The sequence below is a fragment of the Vitis vinifera genome, chromosome 14, assembly GCF_030704535.1.
Source record: "Vitis vinifera cultivar Pinot Noir 40024 chromosome 14, ASM3070453v1".
In the NCBI taxonomy this organism is placed as follows: domain Eukaryota; kingdom Viridiplantae; phylum Streptophyta; class Magnoliopsida; order Vitales; family Vitaceae; genus Vitis; species Vitis vinifera.
Window position 1 is genome coordinate 26,076,619 of NC_081818.1, and position 15,056 is coordinate 26,091,674.

General features: G+C 36.8%; 1 protein-coding gene and 1 pseudogene across 1 annotated transcript; both read right to left on the bottom strand.

Annotated features, from left to right (window-relative positions):
- Nucleotides 1–532: 532 nt before the first annotated feature.
- On the bottom strand, nucleotides 533–11,385 carry LOC109122151 (receptor-like protein EIX2; annotated as a pseudogene).
- Nucleotides 11,386–13,627: 2,242 nt separating this feature from the next.
- LOC109122222 (uncharacterized) lies at nucleotides 13,628–14,619 on the bottom strand. Its single transcript, XM_019218674.2, has 2 exons — nucleotides 13,947–14,619; nucleotides 13,628–13,839 (listed from the first exon to the last, which is right to left on the bottom strand). The coding sequence occupies exons 1-2, from the start codon at nucleotides 14,617–14,619 to the stop codon at nucleotides 13,811–13,813; spliced, it is 702 nt and encodes a 233-aa protein (XP_019074219.2). The 3' UTR covers nucleotides 13,628–13,810.
- Between the last annotated feature and the right edge of the window lie 437 nt (nucleotides 14,620–15,056).

Here is a 15,056-nt window from a genome sequence, read left to right on the forward strand (position 1 = left end):
TTTCTACGTGCCTTGGGTTATGTGACCTTTTTATCAGCCATCATATCCTTATATTATATGTCACTATGAATAGAATTCAGGTTTTGCTACAAGGTGACACTTTTGGAGATCACGACTCATGTCCACCAAGGGTGTTCAAACATCAAATATAGTTATGGAGACAGGGTGGAGATTAGGTCTGGATGTTTGAGGCTTATACACTGAGTCTCTACTTGGAATTGAAATAATTATTTTCGGAGTTATATATTCTTGGGAGATTTATTCCTATTCCTTCTCTTCTGACAAGTAAACAAGGCCTAGAACTCTGCCAATATTGAAGTTTTAATTGTAAAATAGGTTTGGCTGATAATTCGTGCTACTAACACAATATTTAAAAGCAATCAAGATCATAAGAAATAATTCCCAAACATAAATTTATTTGTGTAAATGGCAGGTTTACAATTGATGAGAAATGATATTTTCAACAAGTATTTTTTTCATCTTAAAGCATGTTCCCAGATTTTCTTCAACTACCATAGTTTTTTTCAAACACCTACACCTTTCTTGCTAGACGGGCAACATTCAGAGCCACAACCAGAATGAGCCTATCTTTCATTTTCTCGACAAAACGAAAATAAGCATACCGCCATGACGTCTTGATTATCAAAGTGCCATAAACTCCCTAGAATCCTATGATGAATCCCAGTCCCATGCTAACAAAGAACCATGACAATTCAAAGTCATCTCCATCTTCATCATCATTGTCTTCTCCTTTCCCAATTGGAATTGTTCCATTGTTGTCATGGCACTCTATCGTTAGAGGAAATCCACAAAGTGCGAGGTTGCCTTGGTAAATAGACGAATCAATCAAGGTTTGAAACTGGTTGTCTGTTGGGATTTTCTTGTTGAATTTTGAATTTTGCCTTAGTATCCATTGGAATTTGAATTTTGAAGTTAAATATTGGAGTTGGAGTCTTGCACAAAATCTGTAACATCCAAATATTTTCTTATTTTTATTTGGTCAAGATTTGGTTTCTATTTTATAAGAAGTAGTTGTTCATTATCTAGTAGCTTGATTTTCTGCTATTCTAATGTCATTTCAGTTACAAGCTCATGTATAAATTTAGCATTCTTCATCAATAAAATGGGTGTTCCAACAGCCCAAAAATATATATTATGCATAAGTGTTCAATCCTAGATCAACATTATGGTATCAGAGCAGAAGTTATCTTGAGGGGTCAGTGAGTTGAGTGAGCTTGAATACCTTGAGAGTGCCTAAACATCTAAAGACCCCATAAGGTGAGTGAACCCAAAACACCACGAGTGAACCCAAACACCTTCTAAAATCATCTAGTAATGGAGGAGTCAAGTCTCACAGCTGCACCATCAATTCTTGATGGAGACAATTATGAAACTTGGGGTGTTAAAATGATAGTTCATCTACAAGCACTTGATGTTTGGGAAGCAATGGAAGAAAATTATGAAGTTCCTCCCCTGGGAGCCAATCCAACTGTGGCTCAAATGAAGTTGCATAAAGAAAGAAAGTCAAGAAAGGCTAAAGCGAAGGCTTGCTTGTTTGCTATAGTTTCACCATCAATTCTCATCAAAATCATGAAAATTGATTCAGCTGCATAAATTTGGGAGTATCTCAAGGAGGAATACAAAGGAAATGAAAGAATCAAGAACATGCGGGTGATGAACTTGATTCGAGAATTTGAAATGAAGAAAATGAAGGAATCTGATGTTGTTAAAGACTATGCTACACAACTTCTTTCAATAGCATACAAAGTTAGGCTGCTTGGAAAAGAATTTTCCAATGAGAAAATTCTTCAAAAGATATTGGTTACACTTCCTAAGAAATATGAAGCTACAATTTCCTCTTTGGAGAATTCAAAGGATTTGTCAACTATTAGCTTGACAGATTTTTTACATTCCTTGGAGGCTGTGGAATAAAGAAGACTCATGAGACAAATAGATACTATAGAATGAGCATTTCAAGCAAGAATGCAGAAAAATGCAGGCCATAAAAATGAAAAGAAACACAAGAAGAACAACAACAAGCCAAACATCAATAACCAGAAAAATGGAGTTTTTCCATCTTATCCTCATTGCAAGAAGACAAATCATTCTCCACAAAAATATTGGTGGAGACCAGATGTGAAATGCAACAAGTGTGGTAAACAAGGACATGTGGAGAGGATTTGCAAAAATCAACAACAGGAAGAAACTAGTGCAACTGTTGACCAATGCCAAGATGAGCAATTGTTTGCAGCAATGTGTGTTGCTAATAAAAGCACCTCTGAAAGTTGGCTTGTGGATAGTGGTTGTACAAACCACATGACAAATGATCAAGATCTTTTTACAGAACTTGATAGAACAACTATTTCCAAAGTCAGAATTGGAAATGGTGAGTATATTCTAGTGAAAGGCAAATGAATGATTGCTATTGAAAGCCAAACAGGTTTGAAACTCATTTATGATGTTTTGTTTGTGTCTAACTTTGACCAAAACTTACTCAGTGTTGGACAGCTCGTTGAGAAATGATTTAAAGTTTATTTTGAAGATAGAAATTGCATTATCAAGGATGCAAAAGGCAAAGAGGTGTTTAACATAAAAATAAAGGGCAAGAGTTTTGCCTTGAATTTATTGGAAGATGAGCATGCTACTGTTTTACAACAAGATAGACAACAATGCTTTGGCATAGAAGGCTTGGGCACTTTCATCATGATGTTGTGCTCTACATGAAGAAAAATCAAATAGTTGAAGAACTTCCTAACTTAGAAAAAAATCTTTCTATATGTGCTACTTGTCAATATGGGAAGCAAACTAAACTTCCCTTTCCAAAGAAAACATCTTGGAGAGCAACCCAAAAAATACAACTGGTGCATACTGATGTTGGTGGACCTCAAAAGACGCCATCCTTGAAGGGAGTAAGTACTACATTGCACTTATTGATGACTTAACTAGATTTTGTTGGATTTATTTTCTGACCACTAAGTTTGAAGTAGCTGATGTATTTTAGAGATATAAGGCTATGGTTGAAAACCAAACCAAATGCAAAATCAAGGTTATAAGGTAAGATAATGGTGCGAAGTACACATCAAAGAAATTTAACAAATTCTGTGAAGATGTAGGCATTGTTCACCAGCTCAATATACCATATAATCCACAACAAAATGGAGTTGTGGAGAAGAAAAATAGAATGATTTTGGAGATGACAAGATGCCTTCTGCATGAAAAAGATTTGCCTAAAAAATTTTGGGCTGAAACTGCAAGTACAATAGTATATTTTCTGAACAGATTGCCAACAAAAGCGTTAAAGAAGTAGATCCCTTTCGAAGCTTGGTTCAGTTATCAACCTAAAGTAATGAATTTGAAAACATTTGGTTGCTTATGTTTCTCTTTCGTTCCTAAGGTGAAAAGGGACAAGCTGGATAAACAATCAGAGATGGGAATTTTCGTCAGATATAGTGACACTTCAAAGGCTTATAGAATTTACTTACCAAAAACTAATAAAATAGTGGTGAGTAGAGATGTCAAGTTTTTGGAAACAAAGAAATGGAGCTAGGATGAAAAGATGCAGCAGTATAATGATGAAAATGTTGATGAGCTTCCAGTTAGAGGTATTAAAAAACTCTCTGATATTTATTGTAATGTTGTTGTCCTTGAACCAGTAGGGTTTGAAGAAGTAATTGAATATGAAAAATGGCAGGCTGCAATGCAAGATGAGCTAAATATGATTGAGAAAAACAACACGTGGGAGCTGGTAGACAGACCTTCACACAAAAAACCTATCAGAGTTAAAGGGGTTTATAAAACCAAACTTAATCTTGATGGTTCTATAAACAAGTATAAGGCAAGGTTGGTTGTTAAAGGTTATGAACAAATGTTTGGTGTGGATTTTTCTAAAACTTTTGCACCGATAACTCGTTTGGACACAACTAGAATGTTGTTGGCAATTGCAACACAAAAAGGATGGAGGATTTATTAGCTGGATGTGAAGTCAGCCTTTGTAAATGGCTATCTAGAGGAGGACATTTTTGTTGAACAAACAGAAGGATTTTATGTCAAGGGAAAAGAAGATAAAGTCTACCTTCTAAAAAAGGCCTTGTATGGCTTGAAACAAGCCCCAAGAGCTTGGTATAGCAGAATTGATGCTTATCTGCTAACCTTAGGCTGTCAGAAGAGTTAGAGTGAATTTACTCTCTACATCAAGAAGATTAAAGAAGATAATCTAATTGTTTCTTTGTATGTTGATGACTTGCTTGTAACAAGAAATAATGTGGGGCTGGTCAATGAGTTCAAGGTTGAAATGAAGCAAGTCTTGGAAATGACAGACCTTGGAGAGATGACTTATTTCTTAGGAATAGAAGTACATTAGCAACAACATGATATTTTCATCTGTTAGAAAAAATATGCAAAAGAAATATTGAAGAAATTCAGAATGGAATAATGCAAGCCTACATCAACTCCTATGAACCAAAAAAAGAAGTTTTGTAAGGAAGATGGTGCTGAAAAGGCTGATGAAGGACTTTTTAGAAGCATGATCGGATGCCTAATGTACTTGACTTCAACAAGACCATATATAATGTACGTCGTAAGTCTACTTTCCAAGGTACATGCATTGTGCAAGTAAAAATAATTTTCAGGCGGCAAAACATGTGCTGAGATATGTTAAAGGTACAATTGATTATGGTATTAAGTTCAGTCAAGTTAAAAATTTCGTTCTTCATGGATATTCCGATAGCGATTGGACCGGATGTGTTGATGATATGCAAAGTACTTCAGGCTATTGTTTTAGTTTTGGTTCTGGTATATTTTCTTGGAGTTCAAAGAAACAAGAAGTTGTGGCTCAATCCACAGTTGAGGCGGAGTATGTTGCTGCTATTGCTGCTATAAAGCAAGTTTTATGGCTTAGGAAGTTGCAAACAAATCTAAACATGAAGCAAGAAATGAGTACTCAAGTGTTTCTTGACAACCAAACCGCTATATCTATTGCTAATGACCCAATTTTTCATGGCAAAACAAAGCACTTCAAGATCAAACTATACTTTTTGAGATAGGTGCAGAAGGAAGGAGATGCACAACTAGTCTATTGCAACATGGAGAGTTAAAATGCTGATATATTCACTAAACCTCTTCCTAAAGCAAGGTTTGAGTTTCTACGTGGAAGACTTGGAGTTTGCATCTACTAAGTCAAGGAGGAATGTCAAATTTTGAATTTTGCCTTAGTATCCTTTGGAATTTGAATTTTGAAGTTAAATATTGCAGATAGAGTCTTGCACAAAATCTGTAACATCCAAATATTTTCTTGTTTTTATTTGGTCAAGATTTGGTTTCTATTTTATAGGAAGTAGTTGTTCATTATCTAGTAACTTGATTTTCTGCAATTCTAATGTCATTTCAGTTACACGCTCATGTATAAATTTAGCACTCTTCATCAATAAAATGGGTATTCTAGTAGTGTAAAAATATATATTCTGCATAAGTGTTTAATCTTAGATCAACATTTCATTGACAAGTTATTGTGATAGATTCAGGTGAACCAAAAAGGTTATGGAAGCTATGCTCATTGGAATTGGACCAGAAAGTTTGTTCTTGATAGGTCGAGAGTCTCCAACCACTACAAGTTTCCAATCTTTTCTGGTATATTTCCCCCTAAATTATTGCTGGACAAATTCAAGGTTCCCAATTTCAGAAGGCTTGTTAGTTCTATTGGAATCTCTCCTGATAAGCTATTATTGGACAGATCCAGACTATTCACAAGGTAGAGAGTGTTATAGTATTCCAATGCTCTTCCTTTTGCAACAAGTTTCAAACGTTCCTCAAACCATTCTAGATCATCGTCGGAAAGTTCAGATTTGAAGCCACTCAAGTTCCCAAAACAGGGAGGAATGAATCCTAACACATGGTTGTGTGAGAGGTCCAGTATGTGAAGCGCGGAAAGGGCACAGATTTCTAAAGGAATATTACCGCTGAAGAAGTTTGACTGCAATGCTAAGATCAGCAGGGAGGACATGCTTTCTCCTATCCAGGATGGAATGTTTCTAGAAAATTTGTTATCACCAAGATCAAGGCTTTCCAAGGCACTATAGTTTTGCAGATAGGAAGGAAGTTCACCAAAGAGATTGTTGTTGGATAGCACTGATTCGTCCCTAGCAGTGGCAGCGGCAACGACACCATTTGATTCGGGGTTCGATCCCCGGCAACGGCGCCATTTGATTCGTGCCCATCTGGTGTCTCAACTGATTCGTGTCCAGCTGGTGCTCCTTGATTGAGGGATTAATCAACAAAATTTATAACCTATAACACCATATACTAGGGTAGCAAAGACAAAGCTACTATAGTATAGTGGCTTTAGGATCGTCCACTGGGATGGGTTTTCACTTCACAAATGATGTTAATTCAAAGTTGAATTGGTGCCTTTTCATTTCAAGGTTAGCTTTAAAAGAAAACATAAAGATGTTTGAATGAAAAAGGATTGGTTTTAAGCTAACCAAAAATAGTAACTGATTTTACTTACAAAGAAAAGTGTTTCTTGGAGTTTCAGATCACTAGGCTCAGATTCCTCATACAAAAATGAGAGTTCCGGTCACTTGTTTCTTTTCCTCGCATTAGAGAATTAACATATAGTTAATTCTCTAACCAGTGTTGTACAGATGCTTCCCATTAATGGGTTCAAACACTAAATCCCTCTCACTAATGCACTTTGCAATGGCTCATACCTCTCACCTAGCACTTGCCATTCAAAGTGATCTTTAACCTTGGATTACCCGTCAAAAGCTCGCAAGAGATAACTAATGGATGTCTCCTTGGAGTCCAAAAGCTTACCAAGTGTTGGCTATTCTAGAAAATCCTACCTTCAAGTCACCTCCCAAAGGCTCGCAAGGGGTAAACTAGTGCATCTCCATGGTTGGAGATCACTTGCCTTACCAAGTGTTGGCCCAGGTGACTCTAAGGTGTTTTAAGTTAACTAAAAACATAGAAATCACTAACGGATTACACTTTCTCTTCATTAAAAACTAAAACAACAAAACTTCCAAATTATACATGTGGAAACTTACCCGGATTTCCTTACTCCAAGAGACAAAAAGCTTAGCCTCTCATCCTCTGTGGAAAAATCCTCAGAGTTTGGTTGGCTAGAAAATGAAAATGAAATAAAAGACAAGAATATATATGAAAAACAGAGCAAGTGCTCTGTTCCTTGATTCTATATATTGGATTACATATATGGTCCTCCCCTCTCACAGTGGATGCAAGGGAATATATATAGAGGAGTTTTTCCAACCTTCCTAGCTAAGAAATCTTGTGGTTGGTGGCTTACAAGGAGAAGAATGGAAATTTATACAAAAATATCTGAAGAAAAGATCTAAAAGAGTCGGTGCACAAATATCAGGAAGCACTAAGGACATTTCGCAGGTGAAAATGGTGTCTGCGAGATTTCGCAGACACTCAAGAGGGCTGCGAAATAATTTCGCAACAACATTCTATCTTCACAGGGCTGCGAAATTGGCTTCCACCTTGAGGTGCTCAGCTTCCAGCGTGGCGCATGTATCGGGTAGCTTCAGGAGGAATTCCATAGTACTGTACAAAAAGGCTGCAAAATTCTCGCAACAAAAGGCTGATTTCGCAACACTTTGGAGTGGTCTGCTTGCAATGGCTGTAACTCCTTCGTTTCAACTCCGAATTGCGCACCGTTTGAAGCATTGGATTCTTGACTTCCTAAGCTTTGAAATGATATATAAAATGTAGAAAATGGACTTCAGAAAGTGCTCCAAAAGTGCAAAATAAGACTGCAGCTGGCTTTCCTCTGTTTTCTTCACTCTGTTTTTCCTCTCTCCAGTACTCTTTCCTTGCATACTTTGAACGACTTTGGCAAAGGGCTATGGAGCTCCAAAGCTTGGTTCTTCATGAATTTGAGCTTCCAAAAGCTTTGCCATAACTTGTCCAAGTAGCTCCTCCATCATTTGGCATGCTGAATTGATTCATAAGCTGATAAAAACATGTAAACTTGCCACAAAATGGTTAAAACCAATTACTAAGGACCTTAATGTATTAATTGAGTTAAATGAATATGATTACTACTCAAAGGTGCTTAAAACCATTATAATTAGGTCTACAAAATAGCACTTTTTGGTAGTAATCAAGCACCAAGAATCTGAGTGTCGTGAGGGAACCCAATGATCTTGGTATTGTACCTGAAAGGTGATTGTTTGACATATCTACAATATACAGGGAAGACATCTTGTTCCAGAACTGAGGAATTTCTCCAGATAAATGATTATTGGATATGACCAAGGTCATCAAAGCCTGTAGATTACCCATGGACAAGGGAGTGCTACCATTCAAAGAGTTCCAAGAGATATCTAAATTTGTCTGAATAGGCATTGCTTCACCAATGTTCTGAGGAATCGGTCCAGAAAACAAATTATCCCTCAGATATAGTGTACTTACATTAGACGACCAGAGTGGGAGAGGACCATCAAAGAGGTTTGAACTCAAATCAACATTGGCTAGGTAGTTGAACACTAATGAGTTTGGAACTCTACCACTTAATTGATTATAAGCAATGTCAAGTTCATGGAGCGGCAAATCTAACTTCAATAACCAATCCGGTATAGTGCCTAAAATTCTCGCATTATTAAGCACTATGGTGGTCAACTCATTTTGAGTTTTGAGCCAGGTAGGAAATTTGGGACCCAATTTTCAAGATCTAAGGTTGATGTATGTGAGTTTGAAAGGAGGAGCCCAGTCAGAGGAGATGTTGAAAACCAAAGAAACATTTGGAGAACTTTTAGTAATCGACAGTTGCTTTAAGCTTGAGAGATTGGAAAAATGAGCTTCTGTTATGCCACCTTCCCATGAATTCTCATTGAGCTCTAGCACGACCAGTGATGAGAGTTCTCCAAGGCTGTTTGGGATGATCCCACTCATTTGATTCTGCGAAAGGTACAATTCCTGTAAAGAGGATAAGCTCCCAATTGATTCTGGAATTGAACCGCGAAATGAATTAGACCATAATTGAAGATATCTTAAATTCTTAAGATGCCCCAATGAATTTGGCAGGTTTCCAGTCAGTTTATTGAATCCCAAATCCAGATTCTCTACAGTGTTGTAAGAGCATGCAGATAAGCCATCGAGGAACTCAGTTATCTCACCAGAAAGTTTGTTAGCAGAAAGAATCAATGTCCGCAAATAGCACAAATTTCCCAATGTTCTCAGTAACTTGCCTTCAATGTTCAAATTCTTGGACAAATCAAGTAACTAGAGAGAAGTGAAGTTTTGGAATGCATCTAGGAGTCCACCTTAGAGGTTGTTGGAGTTGAGATCGAGGTACACAAGGCTATTGAGATTAGATAACCAGTGAGGAATAGTGGAGTCAAACCCATTGTTTGAGAGATGAAGAACGGAAAGAGAGGTAAAATTGAGAAATGGAAGAGAAAGAGAAAGGTTAGAAAGTTGACGGTTGGGCATGTGCAACTCCAAAAGAGACGGTAAAGTATTAACGGTCTGGAGCCAGTAGGCTGCAGCCTTTCTGAGATCAATACCTCCCAAGTTAAGGTACTTCAAATAAGAAAGGCCTGACAGTCATTCCAGGCCATTCTTGTTTGGTTCGATAGAGTATGTGTTGAGATCAAGGTAGCGCAAGTTTGAGAGGTTTGCAATAGTTGGAGGTATGATTGTTGGAATCAATCAACCAAGATGAATACCCTAATTTCATATATACTGGAATATTTAACAAGGTGAATACCCTAACTTCATATATACTGGAATATTTAACAAGGTGAATACCCTAACTTCATATATACTGGAATATTTAACAAGGTGAATACCCTAATTTCATATATACTGGAATCTCCTGATTAAAAATAATGAGTAGAAAAATAATAGCGAAAGCATACCTGAATCCATTGAAGGAGAAACCTTATAGAAAGAAAACCCTTTGAGATGGTCTTCCAATTCTAGCCACTAGATTCTGTGTCAATTTCTCTCTGAGATGATTTTCAAAAATTGGAATGCGTAGTCGTAGAATGGGGACCATAACCCTATTTATAAACCGCTAGGGCAGTTTTAATTTTATCACAATTATATTTCTGCCCCTCATAGAAATAATAATTGTCTAATGGTATCTACACAATAATCTCATGACAATTATACCCTTAAGCAAATTAATCAATTATTAATTAGATCACTATATTTAGGCTTAATTAAATGATAGCACACACATTTTAATTATTTACATGTGTGGCCCAAATTATAGATTAATTACAAAAATTAATCTAACAATCTCCCACTGGGCCACATGCATATGTAATCAAATAAATGTGTTTAACCTTATGAGCTCAAAATTTGCTATCATGTCCTTAGGGTATATCCGAACAATCTCGTCCATTAACTATACTGACATAGGATCAAGGTGGCCTTTGTTACATCAATCGTTACTAGACCAATCAATGGTCACATATATCTGCACAGCTAAATGACATAGATCAATCATGAGTGCATAGCATGGAAATTACATGCAATGTGATCTATTCATGCCTATTTCCAACTGGTCCTACTTAACTTTATTGAGATCAAATCTTTAGCATAATTTAACAGAGTGCAATGAAATGAATACTTTATTTCTGCAGAACACAATCCAAATGTATAGATAAAGTCTAAACATAACATAGAGCAATATACAATGAATAATATAAACTCCCACTAAATTTGGATATCCTCAAATGAGACAACACCCATATGAGCAGTGTGCTCATGAAAGACCTTGGGTGGTAATCCCTTTGTAAGCGGATCCGCTATCATGGAGTTTGTTCCAATATGCTCTATGGATATCTATCCACTCTATACTTTTTCTTTTACAACTAGGAACTTGATATCAATGTATTTTGATTTTGTAGAACTCCTGTTGTTATTGGAATATAAAACTGCTGATTTATTGTCACAAAATATCTTCAGTGGTCTTTCAATACCATCCAGAACACGCAGCCCAGTGACAAAATTCCGTAGCCATATTCCTTGATTGGATGCCTCATAACATGCTACAAACTCTGCTTCCATGGTGGATGAAGTTATGAGTGTCTGTTTGGCAAACCTCCATGAAATTGCTCCACCAGCCAACAGATAAATATAGCCTGATGTGGATCTTCTGCTGTCTTGGCATCCAGCAAAGTCGGAGTCGGAATACCCAATGATCTCTAACTGATCCAATCTCCTATATGTAAGCATGTACTCTTTTGTTCTCTGTAAATATCTCATAACCCTCTTGGCTGCTCTCCAATGATCCATTCCAGGGTTACTTAGATATCTGCCTAACATGCCAACAATGTACGCAATATCCGGGCGTGTACATACCTGAGCATACATTAGACTCCCCACAGCCGAAGCGTAAGGAATCTTCTGCATTTCTTGACTTTCTAAACTATTTTTAGGGCATTGATTAAGACTGAATTTGTCTCCTTTAGCGATAGGGGTATCACCTGGTTTGCTATTTTGCATGCCATACATTTGGAGGACTTTATCAATATAGGTCCTTTGTGACAATCCTAAAATACCCCTAGAACGATCTCGATGTATCTGGATTCCTAAGACAAAGGAGGCATCACCAAGATCTTTCATCTCAAAATGTTTTGATAAAAATCTCTTGGTGTCGTGCAATATGCTAATATCATTTGTGGCTAGCAATATGTCATCGACATATAAAACCAGGAAAATATACTTACTCCCACTGAATTTGTGATACACACATTCATCCATAAGATTTGCCTCAAAACCATATGAGACAATAATTTGATGAAACTTGAAGTACCACTGACGAGAAGCTTGCTTGAGCCCATAAATGGATTTAGTTAATTTACAAACCATATTCTTTGAGTCTTCGGATACAAAATTTTCTGGTTGTACCATATAAATTGTTTCATCAATGTCACCATTGAGAAACACTGTTTTAACATCCATTTGATGTAACTCAAGATCATAATGTGCAACTAGTGCCATGATTATCCTGAAAAAGTCCTTCGTAGAAACTGGAGAGAAGGTCTCTTTGAAGTCAATTCCTTCTTTTTGAGTAAAGCCTTTAGCTACAAGACGTGCTTTATATCTTTCTACATTACCATTTGAATCCCGCTTGGTTTTAAATATCCATTTACAACCAATGGGCTTCGTACCAACTGGTAATGGGACAAGTTCCCAAACTTTATTGTCTTGCATAGATTTGTACTCTTCATTCATGGCTTCAATCCATTTCTGAGAGTTGGAACTTTTCATGGCTTGCTGGAAGTTGATTGGATCATCTTCCATCATTCCACTTTCTACCTCACGTTCTTGGAGATATACGATATAATCGTCCGAAATTGCATTTCTCCTCTCTCTAGTGGATCTCCTTAATGGCATATTTTCTTGAGGTTGTTGAGTTTGTTCTTCAAGAGCAATGTCCCCATTTGCAATTAAAGGTTGAACAATATTGTCTGTTGGTTGAGGATCCAAATTTACTTCTTGATCAATGATAGGTAGTGAAACCTGTACATTATCAAAAGCAATAGTAGATCCCTCTTCCTCCTCAAAGACAATATTCCTAGCCTGATTTCTCCCCCCAAACTCAACATCCTCAAAAAATGTTGCAGTTCCCGTCTCAAAAATTGACCTAATAGCAGGATCATAAAATTTAAAACCCCTTGATCGCTCTGCATAGCCAATAAAGTAGATGCTAACTGTTTTAGAGTCCAATTTCTTTTCATGAGGCTTATAAGGTCTCGCTTCAGCTGGACATCCCCAAATATGAAAATGCTTTAAACTGGGCTTTCGACCAGTCCAAAGCTCATAAGGCGTTTTAGCAACCGCTTTAGTTGGCACCCGATTTAGGATATAAGCTGCCGTTTTGAGTGCTTCACCCCAGAGTTTTTCGGGTAAAGTAGAATGACTAATCATACTCCTTACCATGTCCTTAAGAGTTCGGTTTCGTCTTTCTGCTACACCATTCATGCTAGGTGATCCTGGCATGGTGTATTAAGGGACGATCCCACATTCCTCTAGGTATTTAGCAAATGGTCCTGGACGTTGTTCACCTGATCCGTCATATCTACCATAGTATTCACCACCACGGTCAGATCTGACGCTCTTTATTCTTTTGTTGAGTTGTAACTCAACTTCTGCTTTAAATGTTTTGAACACGTCCAATGATTGTGATTTCTCATGTATAAGAAATAGGTAGCCATATCTTGAATAGTCGTCTATGAATGTTATAAAGTACTGTTGACCATTCCAAGATGCCGTAGGGTATGGTCCACAGATATCTGTATGAATTAATTCTAAGACGTCTGTAGCTCTATTGGCACCTAATTTCTTTGTTTTGGTCTGTTTTCCTTTAATACACTCAACACAAATATCAAAATCTGAAAAGTCAAGTGAATCCAAAATCTCATTGGACACAAGTCGCTCAACTCTAGATTTAGAGATATGATCTAGGCATTTGTGCCACAATGAGGCCGAATTATCTTTATTCAATTTACGTTTTGTACCTCGTGATTCCACATGCAAGGTTTCATTATAGGACGGAACAGTTTCCAACAAATATAGATTATCATAAACATTAAGTAAACCGGTTCCTACAGCTTTTGAATTAATAGATAATGCAAATCTATTGTTTCCAAATGAACAACAATAACCTGATTTGTCCAAAACAGAAACTGAAATTAAATTCCGTCTGAAAGACGGTACAACAAAAGTATCTATTAAATCCAAAAAATAACCAGATTTCAATAATAATCTAAAGTGCCCTATTGCCTCTACTTCTACCGACTGACCGTCTCCGACATAGATGCATCTTTCAGCATCACTTGGTTTTCGGTAACTCAGGCAACCCTGCATAGAAACACAAATGTGAGTAGTAGCACCAGAATCTAACCACCATGTGTTTCTAGATACTGAAGCTAAATTAACTTCAGAACAGACCAAAGTAAGAAACATACCTTTCTTAACACGCCAAGCAGCATACTTGGTACATTCCTTCTTAGTATGTCCAGGCTTATTACAGAAGAAACATGTTACCTCAACTTTCTGTTTCTTTTGTTCTGGACCATTAGAAACAGCAACCTTATTATCCTTATTCTTTCGTTTGCCCTTATCCTTGGAAGTACTAGCCAGATGAGCACTTTCGGTCTTGTCTTGCTTCAATCTCTCTTCCTCTTGCACACAGAATGAAATGAGTTCATTAAGAGTCCATTTATCCTTTTGACAGTTATAACTGACCTTGAATTGATTAAATTGTGCAGGAAGAGAGATGAGAACCAAATGCACGAGTAAATCATCAGATAACTCGAGTTTCAAAGCCTTAAGTTTTGAAGCAAGATGAGACATCTCCATGATGTACTCCCGAACATTACCCTTGTCTTTATACTTCATTGAAATCAAGCTTGCTAAAAGCGTGCTCGTTTCAGCCTTATTGTTTTTGGCAAAACGTTTCTGAATTTCCGCAAGGAAGTCACTGGCATTAGTAACCTCATCAGTTACCGCACCCCTGAAAGCTTCTGGAATGCCGCGCTTCATGATCATAAGACTTAGCCTATTTGAACGTTCCCACTTACCCCAATAAACCTCATCCTCTTGAGTACTTTGCTCATTGAGTTCATCGGGTTTGGGCATTCTCAAGGCTAAGTCTATATCCATGCAACCTAAGAGAATCATCATATTCTCTTTCCAGTCCTTAAAATTAGTCCCATTTAACATAGGGACATTATTGATGTTGGCAGATATAGAAGTAGTTGATATAAAAGTTGAATCGAGAACAAAATAAAATGAATCAAATAAACCATCATGCTCACATAAAATAAGCAATTAAACACATAATCTTTAAATTTAAAAGCAAATTATGACATTTCAAGATACCTAGCACAACATTAATATCAAGTCTTTGGACAATAATATTAACTGTGAGTGGTACTCTTGTTGTAGTGATCAAACATTGATGATAAGTTATGTCAAATAATAAATCTATCTTTGGATTGATTTATTATTCACATTAAGTTACCTTTATAATCATCACATATTTATCACCACAGGTATGTATGCAATTTGACCAA

Coding starts and splice junctions, on each gene's coding strand:
- LOC109122222 (XM_019218674.2), bottom strand. CDS start 14,619: ATGCCCAAACCCGATGAACTCAATGAGCAAAGTACTCAAGAGGATGAG. Junction 13,840..13,946: donor TGCTTGGCGTGTTAAGAAAG/GTATGTTTCTTA, acceptor GTTTCTATGCAG/GGTTGCCTGAGTTACCGAAA.